This window comes from Alosa pseudoharengus, unplaced genomic scaffold (assembly GCF_046254945.1).
Source record: "Alosa pseudoharengus isolate Yale_2024_CS ecotype anadromous, Long Island Sound unplaced genomic scaffold, YU_APseudo_1.1 YU_APseudo_1.1_scf_1, whole genome shotgun sequence".
Lineage (NCBI taxonomy): Eukaryota > Metazoa > Chordata > Actinopteri > Clupeiformes > Clupeidae > Alosa > Alosa pseudoharengus.
Window position 1 is genome coordinate 4,067,999 of NW_027468564.1, and position 17,201 is coordinate 4,085,199.

The 17,201-nt window shown below is 40.6% G+C and overlaps 1 protein-coding gene across 1 annotated transcript in view; it reads left to right on the top strand.

The window, feature by feature from the left end:
- The first annotated feature begins 2,658 nt into the window (after nucleotides 1–2,658).
- The window catches only part of LOC143135283 (NACHT, LRR and PYD domains-containing protein 12-like), a 45,827-nt gene continuing 31,284 nt past the window's right edge, over nucleotides 2,659–17,201 (top strand). Inside the window, exons 1-3 of the mRNA XM_076295993.1 lie at nucleotides 2,659–3,459; nucleotides 4,650–4,823; nucleotides 13,319–13,492. Of these exons, the coding sequence (XP_076152108.1) occupies nucleotides 2,669–3,459; nucleotides 4,650–4,823; nucleotides 13,319–13,492 (1,139 nt within the window). The 5' untranslated portion in view covers nucleotides 2,659–2,668. The remainder of the gene's footprint in view (nucleotides 3,460–4,649; nucleotides 4,824–13,318; nucleotides 13,493–17,201) is intronic.

Here is a 17,201-nt window from a genome sequence, read left to right on the forward strand (position 1 = left end):
GGCCAGTGAATTAAACATTGGACATTAAACGGTGAGCCATTACATTCAGCCAACCTTGAAAGACTGCAGAGACTGTCACAACACTACAAAGTAATCTATAAGAAAGATCTGTGTGGTGTAAGTCACAATATCATGAGAACCAGGTAAAACGGCAAAGCTGGTGTGAGTGATGTTGTATATTGGATCCAGGCAGTGGTAAAATATGTGAGCAAAGTGAAATACACCTTTGACGATGGCAGTCTAGTGTGAAAAATAATTATGTTGTCGGCCTAATGTTTCTCATTTCATGTAGTTTTCACTAGGCGCCCCTAACAAATGGCAGTGGGACCCCTGCAGGCACAGCAGTTACTGTAGGTCACTATGTTGCATGAAGTTAATAAGCTTAGCATAGCTAGTGTTATTCATCAATTTTTTGAAATTGTATGGCTAGAATAATTTACCGTTATTGTGCTTCTTGCCAGGCCATCACTGTAAGAACTGTTTTTAATGATCTGCCTGGTTAAATAAAGGTAAAATAAATAAAAATAAAGTTATGTGAAACTAGCTTAATTAGTCTATGCCAATTCAGTGTATAGACTGCATTAGTTTTATGATGTATAAGTCGCACCATATTATAAATCGGACAGCCAAACTATGAAAAAAGTGCAACTTATAGTCTGGAAAATACTGTACAGTCCCCACAGATTATTTGATGTTTTAATGCAGAAAAAAACCCTGGGGTCAATTTTTGCCAGAGTTACACTTTAACTGTGTAGAACTGTTTTGTCGTTGACTATGAGACCACTGTGAAGTTGGTTTCACTTTGGCAATGAGTTCAAATAATAGACGAGTGCAGATGTGTGTAGGCTATACTCTGCTAGGTTTTAGAAAAGCATGGTTTAGTGGAATACCTGTTCCATACATCTTGCGTGCAAATGTGCCGCTGACTATCAAAATGCACTGTTAGAAGTTGCGCTGCTTGCTGTTAAAGGGAATGACCAATGTCATTCTCATTAGTTTAAAGGTTGTTACACCCAAAACACATCCATGACTGATTAAGAAAGATAAGAACAACCTTTTTGTGCCAAGCGCCCAATGTTTGACAACAAAACCACCCCAAATGTGGACTGGACACACCTTTAAATGTATTAAAGCTTTTCACCACTGACCATGCATTTTAGATCGCCAAGATGGAGCCATTTGTGTTGCCTGTGTGCATGTGTGTGAGAGAGCGAGAGAGTTTGTGAAGGGTGTTGTGGGGTGAGGTTGCAAGTGGTAAACTTCTCCCATGTGTATGCTATATTCAATAAATCACCGGAGCTGTGTCCGGTTTTGAAGCAGCATCTTTGGAGAATGAATATGTCTTTATTTGAAGTTGAGGCTGCAACATGCAGTTAGGTGTGAAATGTGTGTGGCAGTGATGTTCAAATATGTAGGAAATTTAGCCAGTTTTGGCAGCAGCTATATCATTCCCTTCTCAATAAAAGCTTTTATTTGTCCAACAGATGATGCAATTCAAAAGCAAGTGAGTCAACATCTGAAGAATGACCTGAAGAAGAAATATGCTAGCCTCCTTGAAGGCCCTGAGGAGACTAAAGTCCAGCTGGATGAGGTCTACACAGAGCTCCATGTTACAGAGGGAGTGAGTGAAGAGGTGAATACTCAACATGAAGTTCAGCAGATTCAGGCCAAATGTCAGCAGATGCAGACCAAATGTCATTCAGGAAAAGACATTATCATCAAGTGCAATGACATTATGAACTCTTCATCTGGTGAAAAAGTCAGAACCGTGATGACCATTGGCATTGCTGGAATTGGGAAATCTGTGTCTGTGCAGAAGTTCTGTCTAGACTGGGCAGAAGGAAGGACCAATCAGGACATAGACTTCATCTTTGTGCTTCCATTCCGAGAACTGAACTTAGTTAACTCAGAGCAGTACAGTCTTCACTCACTTTTGCTGTCTTTCTATCCTGAGCTGACTGAGTTGAATGATGTGAAGATATATGGCAACTCAAAGATTCTGTTTGTTTTCGATGGTCTGGATGAAAGCAAATTAGTGCTCAATTTCAATTGTACTCAAAGACTGCGTGATCTGAAACAGACATCATCGGTGGGTATGCTGCTAACAAACCTCATTCAAGGGCATCTGCTCCAGTCGTCTCTCATCTGGATCACATCACGGCCTGCAGCAGCCAATCAGATCCCTTCTAGTTGCATGGATAAGTGGACAGAAATACGTGGATTTAATGACACCCAAAAGGATGCATACTTTAGCAATAGAATGAATAAATACTTCAGCAAGAGAATGGAAAATGACCATACTGACAAGATCATTTCGCAAATCAAGACAAGAAGGAGCCTCTACATCATGTGCCACATACCGGTTTTTTGTTGGATCCTTGTCTGTGTGCTTCAAGACATGCTGACTCCCAACTCTAATATGGAAATACCAACAACCATGACTGAACTCTTCATCCACTTCCTTATCATGCAGACAAACAGGAAGAACCAGAGGTGTTCCGGTGAAAGTGAAAAAAAAAGAACTGAGCTACTGAAGAGACACAAAGAGCACATATTGAAATTGTCTGAACTGGCATTTAAACAACTGGAAAAGGGAAACCTATTGTTTAGCGAAACAGATCTGACAGAAAGTGACATTAAGGACAATGATATTACAGAATTCTCTGAGATGTGCACAAAAATCTTTAAGAAAGACCGTATTTTCTTCAAAAGACCATTCTACTGCTTTGTTCATCTGAGTGTTCAGGAGTTTCTGGCAGCTCTCCATGTGTTCTATAGTTTTGTGAGTGGGAACTATGAGGCGCTGAAGCCCTTTACAGGGCAGATGTGTGCACCTGTTTCTGATGGAGCTGAAGCATCCAATCCTCAGCTAGAGGAGAAGAAGAAGAATCCCAGCAAAATAAAAACATTCTTCAAGAGAATTTTCCTTCAAGAGAATGAGCCTTCAGCCCCTCACAAAGACGATACCGACCAAAAAAGAGAGAGTCCCCTGGAGAAGAAGATATCACTGCATGTTTTGTTAAATGGAGCCGTGGATAAGTCCTTACAGAGCAATAATGGGCACCTAGATCTTTTCCTGCGCTTCCTTTTTGGAATATCACTTGAGTCTAATCAGGAACTCCTCCATGGCCTTCTTCCTCATGTTGAGGACACATCAAAAAGTGTCAAAACAACCTCTGAATACATCAAGAAGATGCTAAGTGAGGGCAGCAATGCAGTTGAGAGATGCCAGAATCTGCTACTCTGTTTACTTGAAATGAAGGACAGCTCACTTCATGAGGAAGTCAAAGGACTGATGAAATCTAAACAATACCTCACACCTGCCCAGTGTTCATTACAGGCGTACATGCTTCTGATGTCAGAGGACGTACTGGATGAGTTTAATCTGAGGACATACGACACGTCCCAGGATGGTCGGAGAAGATTGCTCATTGTACTGAGGGTCTTCAGAAAGGCTCAGTAAGTGAGGATATTTGCCCATTTGATGTATTTCTATGTATGTTGTAATACAGACATACTGCACACACACCCACACACACACACACACACACATACATTCACACACACATGTATTTCATGTATGTATTCATGTATTTCTTATGTATGTTGTAATACACACATACTGTACACACGCACACACACACATATACACACACAGTTGTTTTAATAGACCTTTGGTTGAGACAGGTAAAGAGGCTATAGCAGTAATCCAGGCATGAAGGGAGAAAAGGCATGTACAATGTCTCTGTGTCTTTATAAATTAAAATAGATTTTGGAGGTGGTACACCGGTACTATATGCACATCTCAAAAAATGGAATATAGTGGAAAAGTCCATTGCCCTTCCCAGACTAGAGGAGATCATTGCCGGTATTTTGACCAAATAAGCTGATTAGAGCTCTTCTAAGGTCGACATGTCTGTATTATAAATTATTTATTCTAATATTTTGAGGTACAGGATTTTTGATTTCCATGAGCTGTATACTGTAATCTGTGAGTTTAAAGATTTTTTCTGAAGATCATTTGCTGCGCCCTCATGGTACTCTGGCATTCACCAGACCAAGCTCAATCTTTTAAACATTCATGATGTTTCATAGCAACAGAGAAGGAGATCATGCCATGAGAGCTGTAGCTCAAAACAAAAAACTGCATCTTTAAACTGAAAGTTATCTCATGTAACACTGATCTGAAGTCACATCGATTTTATGTGCTTTTTGTGCTTAACACATAATCCCATGTGTGACATTTCATAGTTTTGACCCTCCAGTTTTCTTCAACTATAAACACTAACCCACAATTGAGTACACATGTCCAACCTTCTGCATGCTAGTGTATACAAAGCAAAATGTTTTGTTAGGTTTTTCAAAGCTCCCACCTTTTTCTGTGATAACAGCTTCACACTCTTTACATTCTCTTGGCCAATTTCAGTTAGACACCTGGAATGTGTTTTAGCCCATAGTTGTGACAGTTTTATGCTGCAACATGAACATTGTAAGAAAAAAAACATACATAAGACTAGGTGTGCCCAAACCTTTGACTGTTTGGGTATGTACTCCCATAGTACACTGTAAACTGCAACTTCATCCATAAAGTAAACCAATGTAATATGGAGTTGAAATAACAAGGCTATATATTTGTCCTCCCATTGTAGACTGGCCAGCTGTGATCTCAGTGGAGATTCCTGTAAGGAAATATCTTCAGTTCTCCAGTTAGAAAACTCACTGCTGACAGAGTTGGACCTGAGCTATAATCCCCTGGAAGATTCTGGAGTGGAGCTGCTGTCTGCTGGACTGAAGCACACTAACTGCAGACTGGACACACTGAGGTTAGTCATGTGAAATGTTATTCGGTATGGTCAACTAAGACATGAGAAACATCATCCAGATTGTGAAAGTGATTGTTTCATTACTTATTTTTGTCATCTGAATTATAACTAGATGTACCGCATAGCGGTACAAAATATGACCGCCGCTCAGTCCTGTACATCCATTCCGCGAAAATATATCACATTAACTTAATCAATTTGTCTCCATCTTCTACTCCATCCCCCACTCTTGAAACTTTTATGTATGCTTGTTTGGCATGTGTGTTTGCGGGCCGCACAGAAAGTAGCTTACTGGCGCTGCATAGGTGAATAGATTTGTAGCACTTGCCAAAAAATTTGTAGCATTGTTCTAAAACCTTTAAAATCTCTAAACAATCACAAGTAGGGCAGTTCATCACAGTCTATCCATTGCAACTGGACTGATGAAAGGTACACCTGTAGGCCACATTGCATTTGGGAAAAGCAGAAGGTAGCAGCATAATGTATTTATTTATTTATTAATTTATTTATTATTATTAAACAAAACAATCCCTGTCAGATCCATGCATTTTTCAACAGCGAAGAGAGGTCATGTCATGGATTTTTGTGAATGTTTCTTCTTCTACATATGCAAGAGTTTAGTCATCTAGTTCATATGATATTCAACTTAATTGTCAATGCACAAATTAAATACCAGTAGTCTAAAACAAAATGCAGTTTTACCCAGTGGTGCACATTTTAACGGGCCAAGTTGAAGAGCTGCTGTCCGTTATTGTTTGTGCAAATATAGGCTGATTCATGTTCCCTTGCATTTTGCAACTGTGAGGTCCATGGTTAGTCTGGCTTTCGCCAGACCAAGCTCAATCTTTTAAGAAATCGAAAAAGAAATCGCCGGCAGATCAGGCTAGGTTCACCCAGCTTAGTCCATGGTAGGCGCCAGTGGCGATTGCTGCTCTTTGGAACAGGGGAAGCTCTGATACAAATGGTAAATTATTAAATTAATATTATTAAGGTGCTATATTGTTTTTGAGGGCAAAAAGTATCCCAAACAGTAGGCTATAGAGTTGGCATGGCAGACATGGCATAATGTAGCCTACACCGTTATATACACAAATCCGGCGAAACACGGAAGTAAAGCAGCGCCGCCATTACTGCGTTGCCTTGCTGCTAAGGAAGTAGCAAAATAATGTGTTGGTCCCGTAGGCGGCTGTAGCAGACGTTAGCTGTAGATGCGAAATCTTCTTCTTTTTCTTAATTTTTATTTAGTACGTATGCTGTTCAGTGATGCCGGGAAAAGCGTGTTGTGTGGTCGGCTGTTTTAACAACAGTAGGAATTTACAGACCTAGAATTAAACCGTTTGTGAAATTCACAAACCTTTGTTGCACATTGAGTGCCCATGTTTACAGGCTTACGGATTACACAGAGTTCCTTGTCAAGTGGAGGACCAAGATGTGCGTTAAAAGTGGATGAAATACATACGATTAATAAAATAATCCTGAATACCTGTAAGAACATGTATTTTACTGCTACAAGTGGTCGTGGCTAATAGTTATTTGCAACTTCTGAAGCTTGTGAACATATTAGCAACACAGCTACTAATGATAGCATTCGGTTTATTGTTGTCATTAATTAATACACGTCTTAATACATTATGTTGTCAATAAATTACCTTAATCGGTAAGTTTTGGCCACTGCCTGACATCATCTACCCAATGTTCCCTTTCACCTGACATTTTTTCATGAGCAGTCTCCTATTTGATATTCTCTGACAGGATGCTTTCATTGAAAAGCCATTAGCAAGTGTCACACCGTCACACTCCGCAGGCACGCAGTAATGGCGGCAGGGAAGATGGCAGCGCCCATAAAGTTCGCGGCGGATTGGTGTATAGCGCGCTACCTAATTTAGCCTAAATACACAACTGGAACAAAAGCAAGTCACAAACTCTGTAACTCCACATTACGGTTTTATTTACAGTATGCTATTTACAAAGACAAATTGAAACCGACTGTATTGCTCCCAAAGTATGATAATTTGAGCTGCAACTTGCCTTATCTCTCCACTTCACCTGCTAACACTAACGTTAACGCATCCCTGCCTTGAACTTGAACCACTTCCTGTCAGATCGCGACATATGCTGTCAATCAAAAAGAGTCCAGCCTCTATGACGGTTCCTCCAATCATCATACAGAAGCTCGGCGTCCGGGCCATCCCACTGTCCCATTCACTCCCAGAGACGCCGGGCTTCCCTGGAAATGACGATTTTGTGGCGTTTGTCCAATAAACATGTAGCTTTTCTGCACTGAGATCAGCCCACTCTGTAGTGCCATTGAAAGTCCAGTGAAGCCGAGCGTCTATGGGTTTTTGCATGGTTTTTTTTATGGATCGCGTCGTCACAGCAATGTATTACGGGTGCAAAATCACGATAAATGACCGGCAAAACCTTATTGCTGAACAAACTAGCCATGAAGATTAACATGTTTTCAGCATGTTCTAGTTGGAATAGTAGGCTAGAAGCTAATGTAATAGTGTTATTTGATGCGATTTTCCGTGATATTTTAGAGGAGGCTGAGCTTCCCCTGTAGTCTTAGAGCAATCGCCTCTGGTAGGCGCCCGATAGAAATATTGTTTAATTTTGCGATTGAGATATCCATGCACTGGCGCCCCCTCTGCGACGTTCGCCCCCCGGTTTCAGAGCTATTCTAAATGCAAAAATGCATAGAGGGAGTTATGACAAAACCGTGACTGTTAAACTATAAGCTATATAAGGTAGGCCCTATGCTAGGCCTATTACACAACATATTGTAGCGTCGGCGCATAAAGACTGTGTTAGCGTTCTCCAGTGAAAGGCATGCTGGGACATGAGGGTGAACATTCGGGGGGTTTATGTCGTTATTCTCCTAAGTTAGAAGTGTAGAGTTGGTGTTTTATCGTAACCTGTTTCCCTTTTTAGTTATCCCTCATGTGTGTTCCTTTTCGCGTGGGGGGCTGGACCTCCCCTGTTGGTGTAGTGTGTGTGATTCCTTGACTTGCCCTGTGTGTAGTGTAATCTGTGTCTGTGTCCCTGCCCTCGTTCTGAAGCAATAAAGCTGCCTTTGAACAACGTTGGTGTCGTGTGCGCTGAACGTTACAATATATTGTTACTAGGCTATGCTGGCGACCCAAATAAAATCTCCTTTGGGAACCAACAGTATCAAGCTGCCACCTCTTGGCGAAAAGTTAATAGTTTTGCATATCAGTAGTAATACATTTCATGCAGTTGCGTGAATCACGGAAAGCGCGAATGAAGTGGACACTTCTAAATGGGACCCACTGTAGAGTAGCTGAAGGTCTGTGGCTAAAGCAGCCATAATGAAGAAAGTGTTATCATTGTTTGGATACTTCACACACACGTGCTTTTTAATCGCATAGACTACAACTACCAGGCTGGAATCAAAGCACATCGACTCCCCTCTCACACCCTAAACACGCACTTCGAACAAACAAAAAGCGTCTCAGTCTCACGGTAGGCTATAGCCATAGGCAAAACTGTATCGGACAGGTGTAACGTTGGTAGGCTACTAAATCATCCATCGCAAAGAATGATTTTTGTTGCACGTGCAACAAATATGTGTAGGTACAGCCCTGCCCTGGATACATCTCTCAACGTGCGCTCTAAAACATTTGGTTTAAATGGAGATGTAGATCATCACGGGTGCGTTAATAAATCTACATTGCGGCGAGTTGACACAAATTATTCACTTTGACGAATTTATGTTTCAGTCCTAGTTACTTCACTTTGAGCCATGCTCTTCCTTACTTGAATCACCTTTGTAAATCGAGGATTGAAGTAGCCTAGTGGGTGTTTGGGAATGAACGTTGACTCAGATGCTTTTTGAGATTTTGAGCAGAAATGTCCCAGCCCGGTGTTTAGGATGCATCATAGTCAGGTTATCTTTCAGGTAGCCTATATATTTTCCATTAGAAAACCATCACGTTAGCGAACGTGTTGTGGCTAACTCACTTAGCTCCTGCTAGTAGCCTTGGTTATGGTCATAAGAGAATGGGATGACAGTCGAAAGATAGAATTAGTGCTGTTATCAATTTGCTTGGTAGCCTATAACCACATTTATGGTTTTCTACAAATACATAATCAAATTGGCCTCCATCACTCAACCAATGCTAACGGTAACATTATTTTACCTACCTCCTAGGCTATATAACAAGATTAAGGTAGCCTACCTGCAATAAAAACCAAGCATGTCCGATAAACATTCTCAGATTTATTTCGGCTTCAAGAAGAAATGGGAATTACATTTAATGTGAAAATCATCCTACCCTTATTAGACGTTCTCTGCGGTAACCTACAGTGTTGTCCTTGTCTTTCCAACCCACTTAGATTAACTTCCAACGAAATTACATCTCACTGCAACGATGCGCCATCTGGTGGACAAACGACTACGTAACGCCAATACTGGAAATGCTGCCAAATGATGATGAATATTTGGTTTTCCTTTAATCCTACTGAATTTGTAATTATGTATCGGCCGTTCTAATTGCCGATACCGATAGTATGTGCGTGCCTGTGTGTGTGTGCGTGTGTATATGTGTGCACCACCATCTACAGGCCAATGAGTGTACAGTCACTAAATGTACACATAACTTAATTTTTTTTGACCCCCCATGAATGAAATTCTACAAAACTTGGCATACCCCCAGAGAATGTCAGGTTAATCATACACATAAAATTTGGTGCAGTTCTGAACGTCTTTACTGAAGAGAGGGGCGATTAAAGCAGAACGATGTTGCATTTTCATTTTTTACCGGGGGGGTGCAAATCACAAATGAGTGATTATGGGCTAAGTTGATGTGGGCCCTTGAGACCAACATACCATAAAAATGTCTTCATCCTTGGTGCCACGATTCAGGTAGTTATTTAGGAAAAAAAATTAGTTTCACATATAAGACCCCTGAGGGTTCCCCATTCTGTATTAGTCCTCTGTCCAAAAAACAGCACTGTAAAAAAATCATTCCGTCATTTTTAAGTATATATTTTTTGGGGCTTTTTATGCCTTTAATTCGATAGGACAGTGGAGCATGACAGGAAGCGAGTGGGAGACAGTTGGGGTGGGATCCAGAAAGTATCGAAGTATAGAACTCGGGTCGCCACGGCTGGGGCCACATGCCATCATTTTTACAGAAGAAAACGGGCAGCAGTGGTTACCAGAATAATTCCGTAAAAAATACCATAAAACTTCAAATAATAGCCGAGTCCCAAATAGACGCCTGTCTCTTTTAAATGCCTGGTGTGGCTACAGGTTTGGGTTAAAGGCCGGTCTCCAATAGAGGCCTGGTCTGTTTTTTAGTTCCGGGTTGTATTTAATCTTATAAAACCTGTCAGAACGTCTGTTTAAAGCCCAATTCACACCAAAGATTCGCTATATACACGTTGCACTGTCAACTAAATTTGTACCCAAAAAACAAAGTTTCTGGCATTTCTATGCCTTGAACTACACTCTTGAAGTAGGTTCTGATGTCCTTGACCTTTCTTTTCTTGCCCGACATCCTTGAGACCATAGATATTAGAAAGCTAGATACCTCATTGGGCTCCAAAACGCACGTAAATAGCGCCTTCATCTTGGTGGAGGCCAATGGAGAAACATGTGACTGACTGAAAGTCAGACAGGTGTCTCTGACTGCTGGTAAGTGTTGCCCATAGACAGTAAACGTGTTGCCCCCAGCAATATGGCGTTTACGTATACCACCTAATAGAACTCTAATTTCTAATATCTATGCTTGAGACAGCCAAGTGAAACTTCAAATCAACATACAGGGAGCTAAGCCAATCAAAAAACAGACCTGTCTCAAAGACGTATTTTCGGAGGCGGTACCGAAGTGGGAAATTATTTAACCCTTTGTGTACCGCATGAGGCTCTTTTTTCCCCGTTTCAACCTGAATATTGGTGGGGACATTTCAGTCGTCATTTGGTGTGGTGTGTCCTTAAGACCCCACCAAAATGCGCCCATGGTGCCAATACAGTTGTTTTCATTCACAAAATGTGCCCACTTACTAGACTTCTTTTGCTCCTGAAAGGCATATAGGAGAGGAGGAGCGAATTAAAACAGGAAAATGGAAAGGGAAGAGTAAAAACCTCTGTAAGAGAACAGAACATTACAAAGCATAAAAGAGAGTGTTGTGAGATTGAATTACTTCATTAGCTTTTACTGCTGTTGATGGACTACATGGTAATACTATGGTCAAGCAGAATTGTAACTGCACTTCCAGGCACATACACACAGGTACACGCACACAAAAACGCACACACATACACAGGTACACACACACACACAAAAACGAACACACAAATGTACACACACACACACACACACACAAACGTACACACACACACACACATACAGTCCCATAATTTAAAAAATCAGAAACATATCCTAACCCTTACAGTTGAGTGGAATAAGAAATAAGATATGCTATTAAAAAAGACAGAGTTTAAAAAAAAGAGTTTAAAAAGACACTAAAATTCAGTATTAAACTCTGACAAAAAGCCAGCATATTGTTCAGGAGAGGGTGATTAATGAAGTCCAAGTAGGCAGTGGAGGCTGCCCTTACCCCCTCTTCAGCTTCTGTTCCTCTGCACATTCAGCAGTGGTATCCTCACCTATGACAGCAGGGCCAGTGGTGTGGTCTACGTGATACGCAGGACTACGCAGTATACCACCATCTCAGTATACTACCATCTCAGTATACCCACAATAGGCAAGAATACATATTAACATTTGGGGTTGATCATAGTATGCCCACTACAGCTAACTAGACTACACCACTGAGCAGTGGTAAGAATTCTGTTGGAAGCAATAAAATGCAAACGCAAACCTCAGAATTAGAATTTCCAACAAATTAACAGCCTCAGACAAATTGTGTCTGAGCTGAGCAATCTGTCCATTTTCATCTCGGCGCCTATGTTACTGTACACACACACACACACACACACACACACACAGTTGTTTTAATAGGCCTTTGGTTGAGACAGGTAAAGAGGCTATTGCAGTAATCCAGGTGTGAAGGAAGAAAGGCATGTACAATGGTCTCTGTGTCTTTATAAGTTAAAATAGATTTTGGAAGTGATGTGCATCTCAAAAAGAATATAGTGGAAAAGTCCATTGGCCTTCCCAGACTGGGAGATTAAATGTTTAGGAGATCATTGCCGTATTTTGACCAAATAAGCTGATTAGAACTCTTCTAAGGTAGACATGCCTGTATTATTAATTGTTAGGTACATGAATTTTTATTTCCATGAGCTGTAAATTGTAATCAAAATTAGAATAATCGAAATTAAATCAAAAATCTTGAAACAATTCACTTTATGTGTAATGAATCAATCTAGATTACATGAAAGTGTCACGTTTTGAAATACGTTTTATACAGAATGTTCCTGCATAAAACATCAAATCTGTGCTTTTACAGTTTTCCACAGCCACTGCGGTGCATTTCTCAGATTATAATTGAAAGCTTAAAAACTGCTTGTTCAAACTCATCACTTGTGCACATCATAAAAGCAATTTTTCTTTAAGAGAGACCATGTAGGCCTAGTGCTTTATAAGTCTTTAGAAGAACCTTGAAGTCTAAACATACTGGGAGCCAGTGCAGTGAGGCTAAAACTTGAATGACATGATCACACCTCTGCGTATTAGTCATAAGCTTGACTGCTGAATTGTGAACAACCTGGAGTTGTTCAATAGACTTTCAATATGAGGGGTGATATGTAAATGTAAATCCGATTTCTAGGCCAAGTATACTTGCGTATACAAGGAGTTTGATCTCTGCATTTATCCTATCTGTGAATTAGTGAACACACAGAGCACACAGTGAACACACACTAACCCAGAGCAGTGAGCTGCCTTGCTACAGCGGCGCTCGGGGAGCAGTGGACACTTAGTGGTACTGCAGGTATTATCTTTCATAGCAACAGAAAAGGAGATGAGAGCTGTAGTTCAAAACAACAATCTGCATCTCATGTAACACTGAGCTGAAATCACATTGGTTTTGTGTGCTGTTGTGCTTAATGCATAATCCCATGTGTGACATTTCATAGTTTTGACCCTTCAGTTTTGATCAACTATAAAAACTAACCCACAATGGAGTAGATGTGTCGAACCTTTTGCATGCTAGTGCATAGAAAGCAAAATGTTTTATATGTTAGGTTTTTAAAAGCTGCCACCTTTTGCTGTGATAACAGCTGTTCACACTCTTGGCATTCTCTTGGCCAACTTCAGTTAGACACCTGGAATGTGTGTTAGCTCATACTTTTGACCTTCGGTCAAATCCTGCAACATGAACATTTGAAGAAAAAAAACATACAAGACTAGGTGTGCCCAAACCTTTGACTTATACCCAAACTGTTTTGGTATATGTACTCCCATAATACACTGCAAACTACAACTTCATCCATAAAATCAAATGTAAAGTAAATCAACATGGAGTTGGAATAACAAGGCTATATATTTGTCCTCCCATTGTAGACTGGTACAGTGTCGTCTCAGTGGAGATTCCTGTAGGGAAATATCATCAGTTTTCCAGTCAGAAAACTCACTGCTGAGAGAGTTGGACCTGAGCCGTAATCCCCTGGAAGATTCTGGAGTGGAGCTGCTGTCTGCTGGACTAAAGCACACTAACTGCAGACTGAACACACTGAGGTTAGTCATGTGAAATCAGTTATTCTGTGGTATGGTCAACTTAGACATGAGAAACATCATCCAGATTATGAAAGTGATTGTTTCATTACTTATTTTTGTCATCTGAATTATAATGATATCTCACATCCAGTGATGTATTTATACTGTATTTCTGAAATACAGTGCATCAGACTGGAAACACTGAGGTTAGTCATGTGAACGTTCTCCCTTACCATTTCCTGTTAATGGTATAATACTCTGGGCCAGATGTTATGTGTAAGACGTAACGCTTTTGCACCCATTTCAAGCGTATTTGATTCGCAAGTCACATAAAAACATGGCGAGGTACAGTATGTACAAACAGGCCGTACTGAGGGAAAAGCGGAGACTGCCTGTCACAGAAGCTGAGAATGACTGTTTGCGCGTTTCCGTGTCATGCATATGCATTCATATGAGGGTCAGGGGAAAGAAGGAGTATCACACAAACTCAGGGGAGAAGTGCTAATAGCGACTGATTATGTATTCCACCATATGTATGAAAAGAGCGCACGTCTGTTTTGCGGTGAACAACTTGCGCCTGTTAAAAGCAAATGTAATCCATATACCCCACCAGGTACCCCGCAGTTAAATGCGTCAATTAGAGAAACTTTTAGAGACAGCTGAATCAGTATTCAGAGCATCTGTTTTCTTTTTTTTTTCCCCATGGTTTATTTTGATTTTTTTTTTTTTTTACAGTTCAAAATCCATGCAAAGATAGAATCAGTAAATATACGTATGCATGTAAGATATACATATGCAATTTAGATTGACAATACAGTCAAATACAAGAAATAAAACAAAATCAATAAAGCAAGACAATATTATAAACTACACCCACACCCTCCCCACCCGCCCACCCATCCTGAGCTTAGGTTGCACTAGTCAATAAAGAAAGATAAACCAAAATTATATGACAAACAAAAAACAAATACACAAACAAAGCAAATCCAAACAATGCAGTAAAACAACACCAAACCAAACCAAACAAAACGAAAGACAGAACATGGGGGGGGGGGGGGGGGGTTATGGTCTTATGTCAAAAAAAAAAAAAAAATATATATATATATATATATATATGTGGGAGGGATGAAGTCTAGGGTCAACTTCACCAGGCTATAGGCATTTTTATGGCAATTACTGAATTATAAAGCCTCTGGAAGCTGTATGTCCAAGGAGTCAACATAAGCAAGAAAAGGCTGCCAGACTTTATCAAATTTCGACACAGCACCTCTCTTCAAGTGTCTAATCTTTTCAAGCTTTGAAAAAAATAGCACATCTCTTATCCATAAAGAGTGTGAGGGAGGATATTTAGCTTTCCAGTGAATCAAAATTAACCTCCTAGCTATGAGTAAAAGAAATGCAACAAAGTCTGATTTAGACCTAGATAATTTGACAGTGTCAGGAAGGACACCAAACAAGGCCGCGACGGGGCATGGCTCTAATTGTATCTGCAGCATGTCTGAGACAGAAGAAAATACAGAACACCAGTATGTATACAAAGAGGGACATGTCCAAAACATATGCACCAAAGTGCCACGGTGCTGACGGCACTTATCACAAATTGGATCAGTGTTGGGATAAACACGGGATAGTCTGGCCTTGGTCCAGTACACACGGTGTAAAAGCTTACATTGAATCACCCCATGCCTAGCACACACTGAAGATGAGTGGACACGGCCAAGAATAGACCCCCAGGCCAGTGTCAAATCCATCCCCAAATCTTGGGACCAGAGGGTTAAAAGGGATTGGTCAGGAGGAGAACATAGAGATAATATAACTCTATACAGTGTGGATACCAGCCCCTTGATTAAGAGGGGCAACTTAAAAATCCTATCAATAGAAATATCTGCAGGCATATTAGGAAAATCTGTGTATATCTTTCTATAAAAGTGTCGTACTTGTAAGTACTTAAAAAAATGAGTACGGGGAAGCTCAAATTTCTCAACTAGCTGTTCAAATGAGGCAAATACACAATCTACAAACAAGTCCCTAATTGTGACTAGGCCCTTCTGGTGCCACAGCCTGAAACCACCATGCTCCATAGAAGGAGGGAACAGTGGGTTGTAGCTAAGCGGCATGTGGAGAGATGGAGTTTTGATTCCCAAATATTTACAGAACTGTTTCCAAATACGCAATGTGGATGTGACAAGTGTGTTCTTTCCACTGTTAGAGTTTTTTAATAGAGGTGAACAGGTGACTAGTGCATATAAAGTGTCAGGTGCACTTGAAAGGGCCTCCATCCGACACCAAGCCGGGGATTTCTCTTGATCTGCCCGCATCCAGTACATGACTATTTGCATGTTGGCTGCCCAGTAATAAAATAAAAAATTGGGTAAAGCCATCCCTCCATCATTTTTAGATTTTTGTAGGACTGTCTTGCGTAGCCTTGGGACCCCCCTGTTCCAAATGAATTGTGATATTACCACATCCAAGCGGTGAAAAAAAGATTTAGGGATAAACACTGGGATACACTGAAAGAAATAGAGAAATTTAGGGAGGATATTCATTTTTACTGAGTTTATTCTACCAGCTAGCGATAAGGGCAGTAATGACCAGCGATTGAGGTCATCCTTAACACGTGAAAGTAGAGTTTCAAAGTTTATCTTGAGGAGATTATTAAATTTAGGAGAAATTGCTACGCCCAGGTATTTAAAGCCATCTTTTGCCACTTTAAACGGAAGTTGTAACAGTGAACTCAAGGGGGTAGTTTGGTTAACAGGAAAGACTTCACTTTTATCAAGATTGAGTTTATATCCTGATATAGCTCCAAAGCGTGTTAAGGTCTCAAGAATATGTGGCATAGACTCAATTGGCTGCGAAATATATAAAAGGAGGTCATCCGCATATAAAGAAACTTTTTGTTGTATGCCATAGCGGACGATACCCTTAAAAGTCGTTAGGTTGCGGAGTGCAATAGCCAGCGGTTCAATTGCCACTGCAAAAAGGAGGGGAGAAAGGGGACAGCCCTGCCTAGTACCTCTAAACAGTGGAAAGCATTCAGAGAAATTACTATTTGTGCGGACTGAGGCCAGAGGAGAGGAGTAAAGCAGCCGCACCCACGCAAGAAAGCCCTCACCAAAGCCAAATCTAGAAAGACATGTGAAAAGATAGCCCCACTCCACTCTGTCGAAAGCTTTCTCGGCGTCCATAGAGACAACTACCTCAGAACTTTGAGAGTTGTTGTTATCATATATAATATTAAAGAGGCGTCGTAAATTGAAAAAAGAGTGTCTGTTTTTGATAAATCCAGTTTGGTCTGGGTGTATAATGGAGGGAAGAGCAACTTCCAATCTAAGAGATAGGGCTTTAGCAAGAATCTTAATATCTGCGTTTAGTAGTGATATGGGGCGGTATGAAGAGCAGTAGTCTGGATCTTTATTCTTCTTTAATATTAAGGAGATAGAGGCTTGTCGGAGAGAGGGGGGCAGCGTGCCAGACGATAAGGATTCACTGAACATATTTAACAAAAGAGGCACAATTTGGACGGAAAACTTTTTATAAAATTCTATTGGCAGTCCGTCAGGTCCAGGGGACTTTCCAGACTGCATAGAACAGATTGCCTTAATAATTTCGTCTCCATGGAGAGTTTGATCAAGGGTATCCCTCTGGTTAGAAGTAATGGTAGGCATTTCTTGTTTAATTTTATTAAAGAAGGATGTCAATGCATGAGGATCAGTGTTAAGTTCAGATG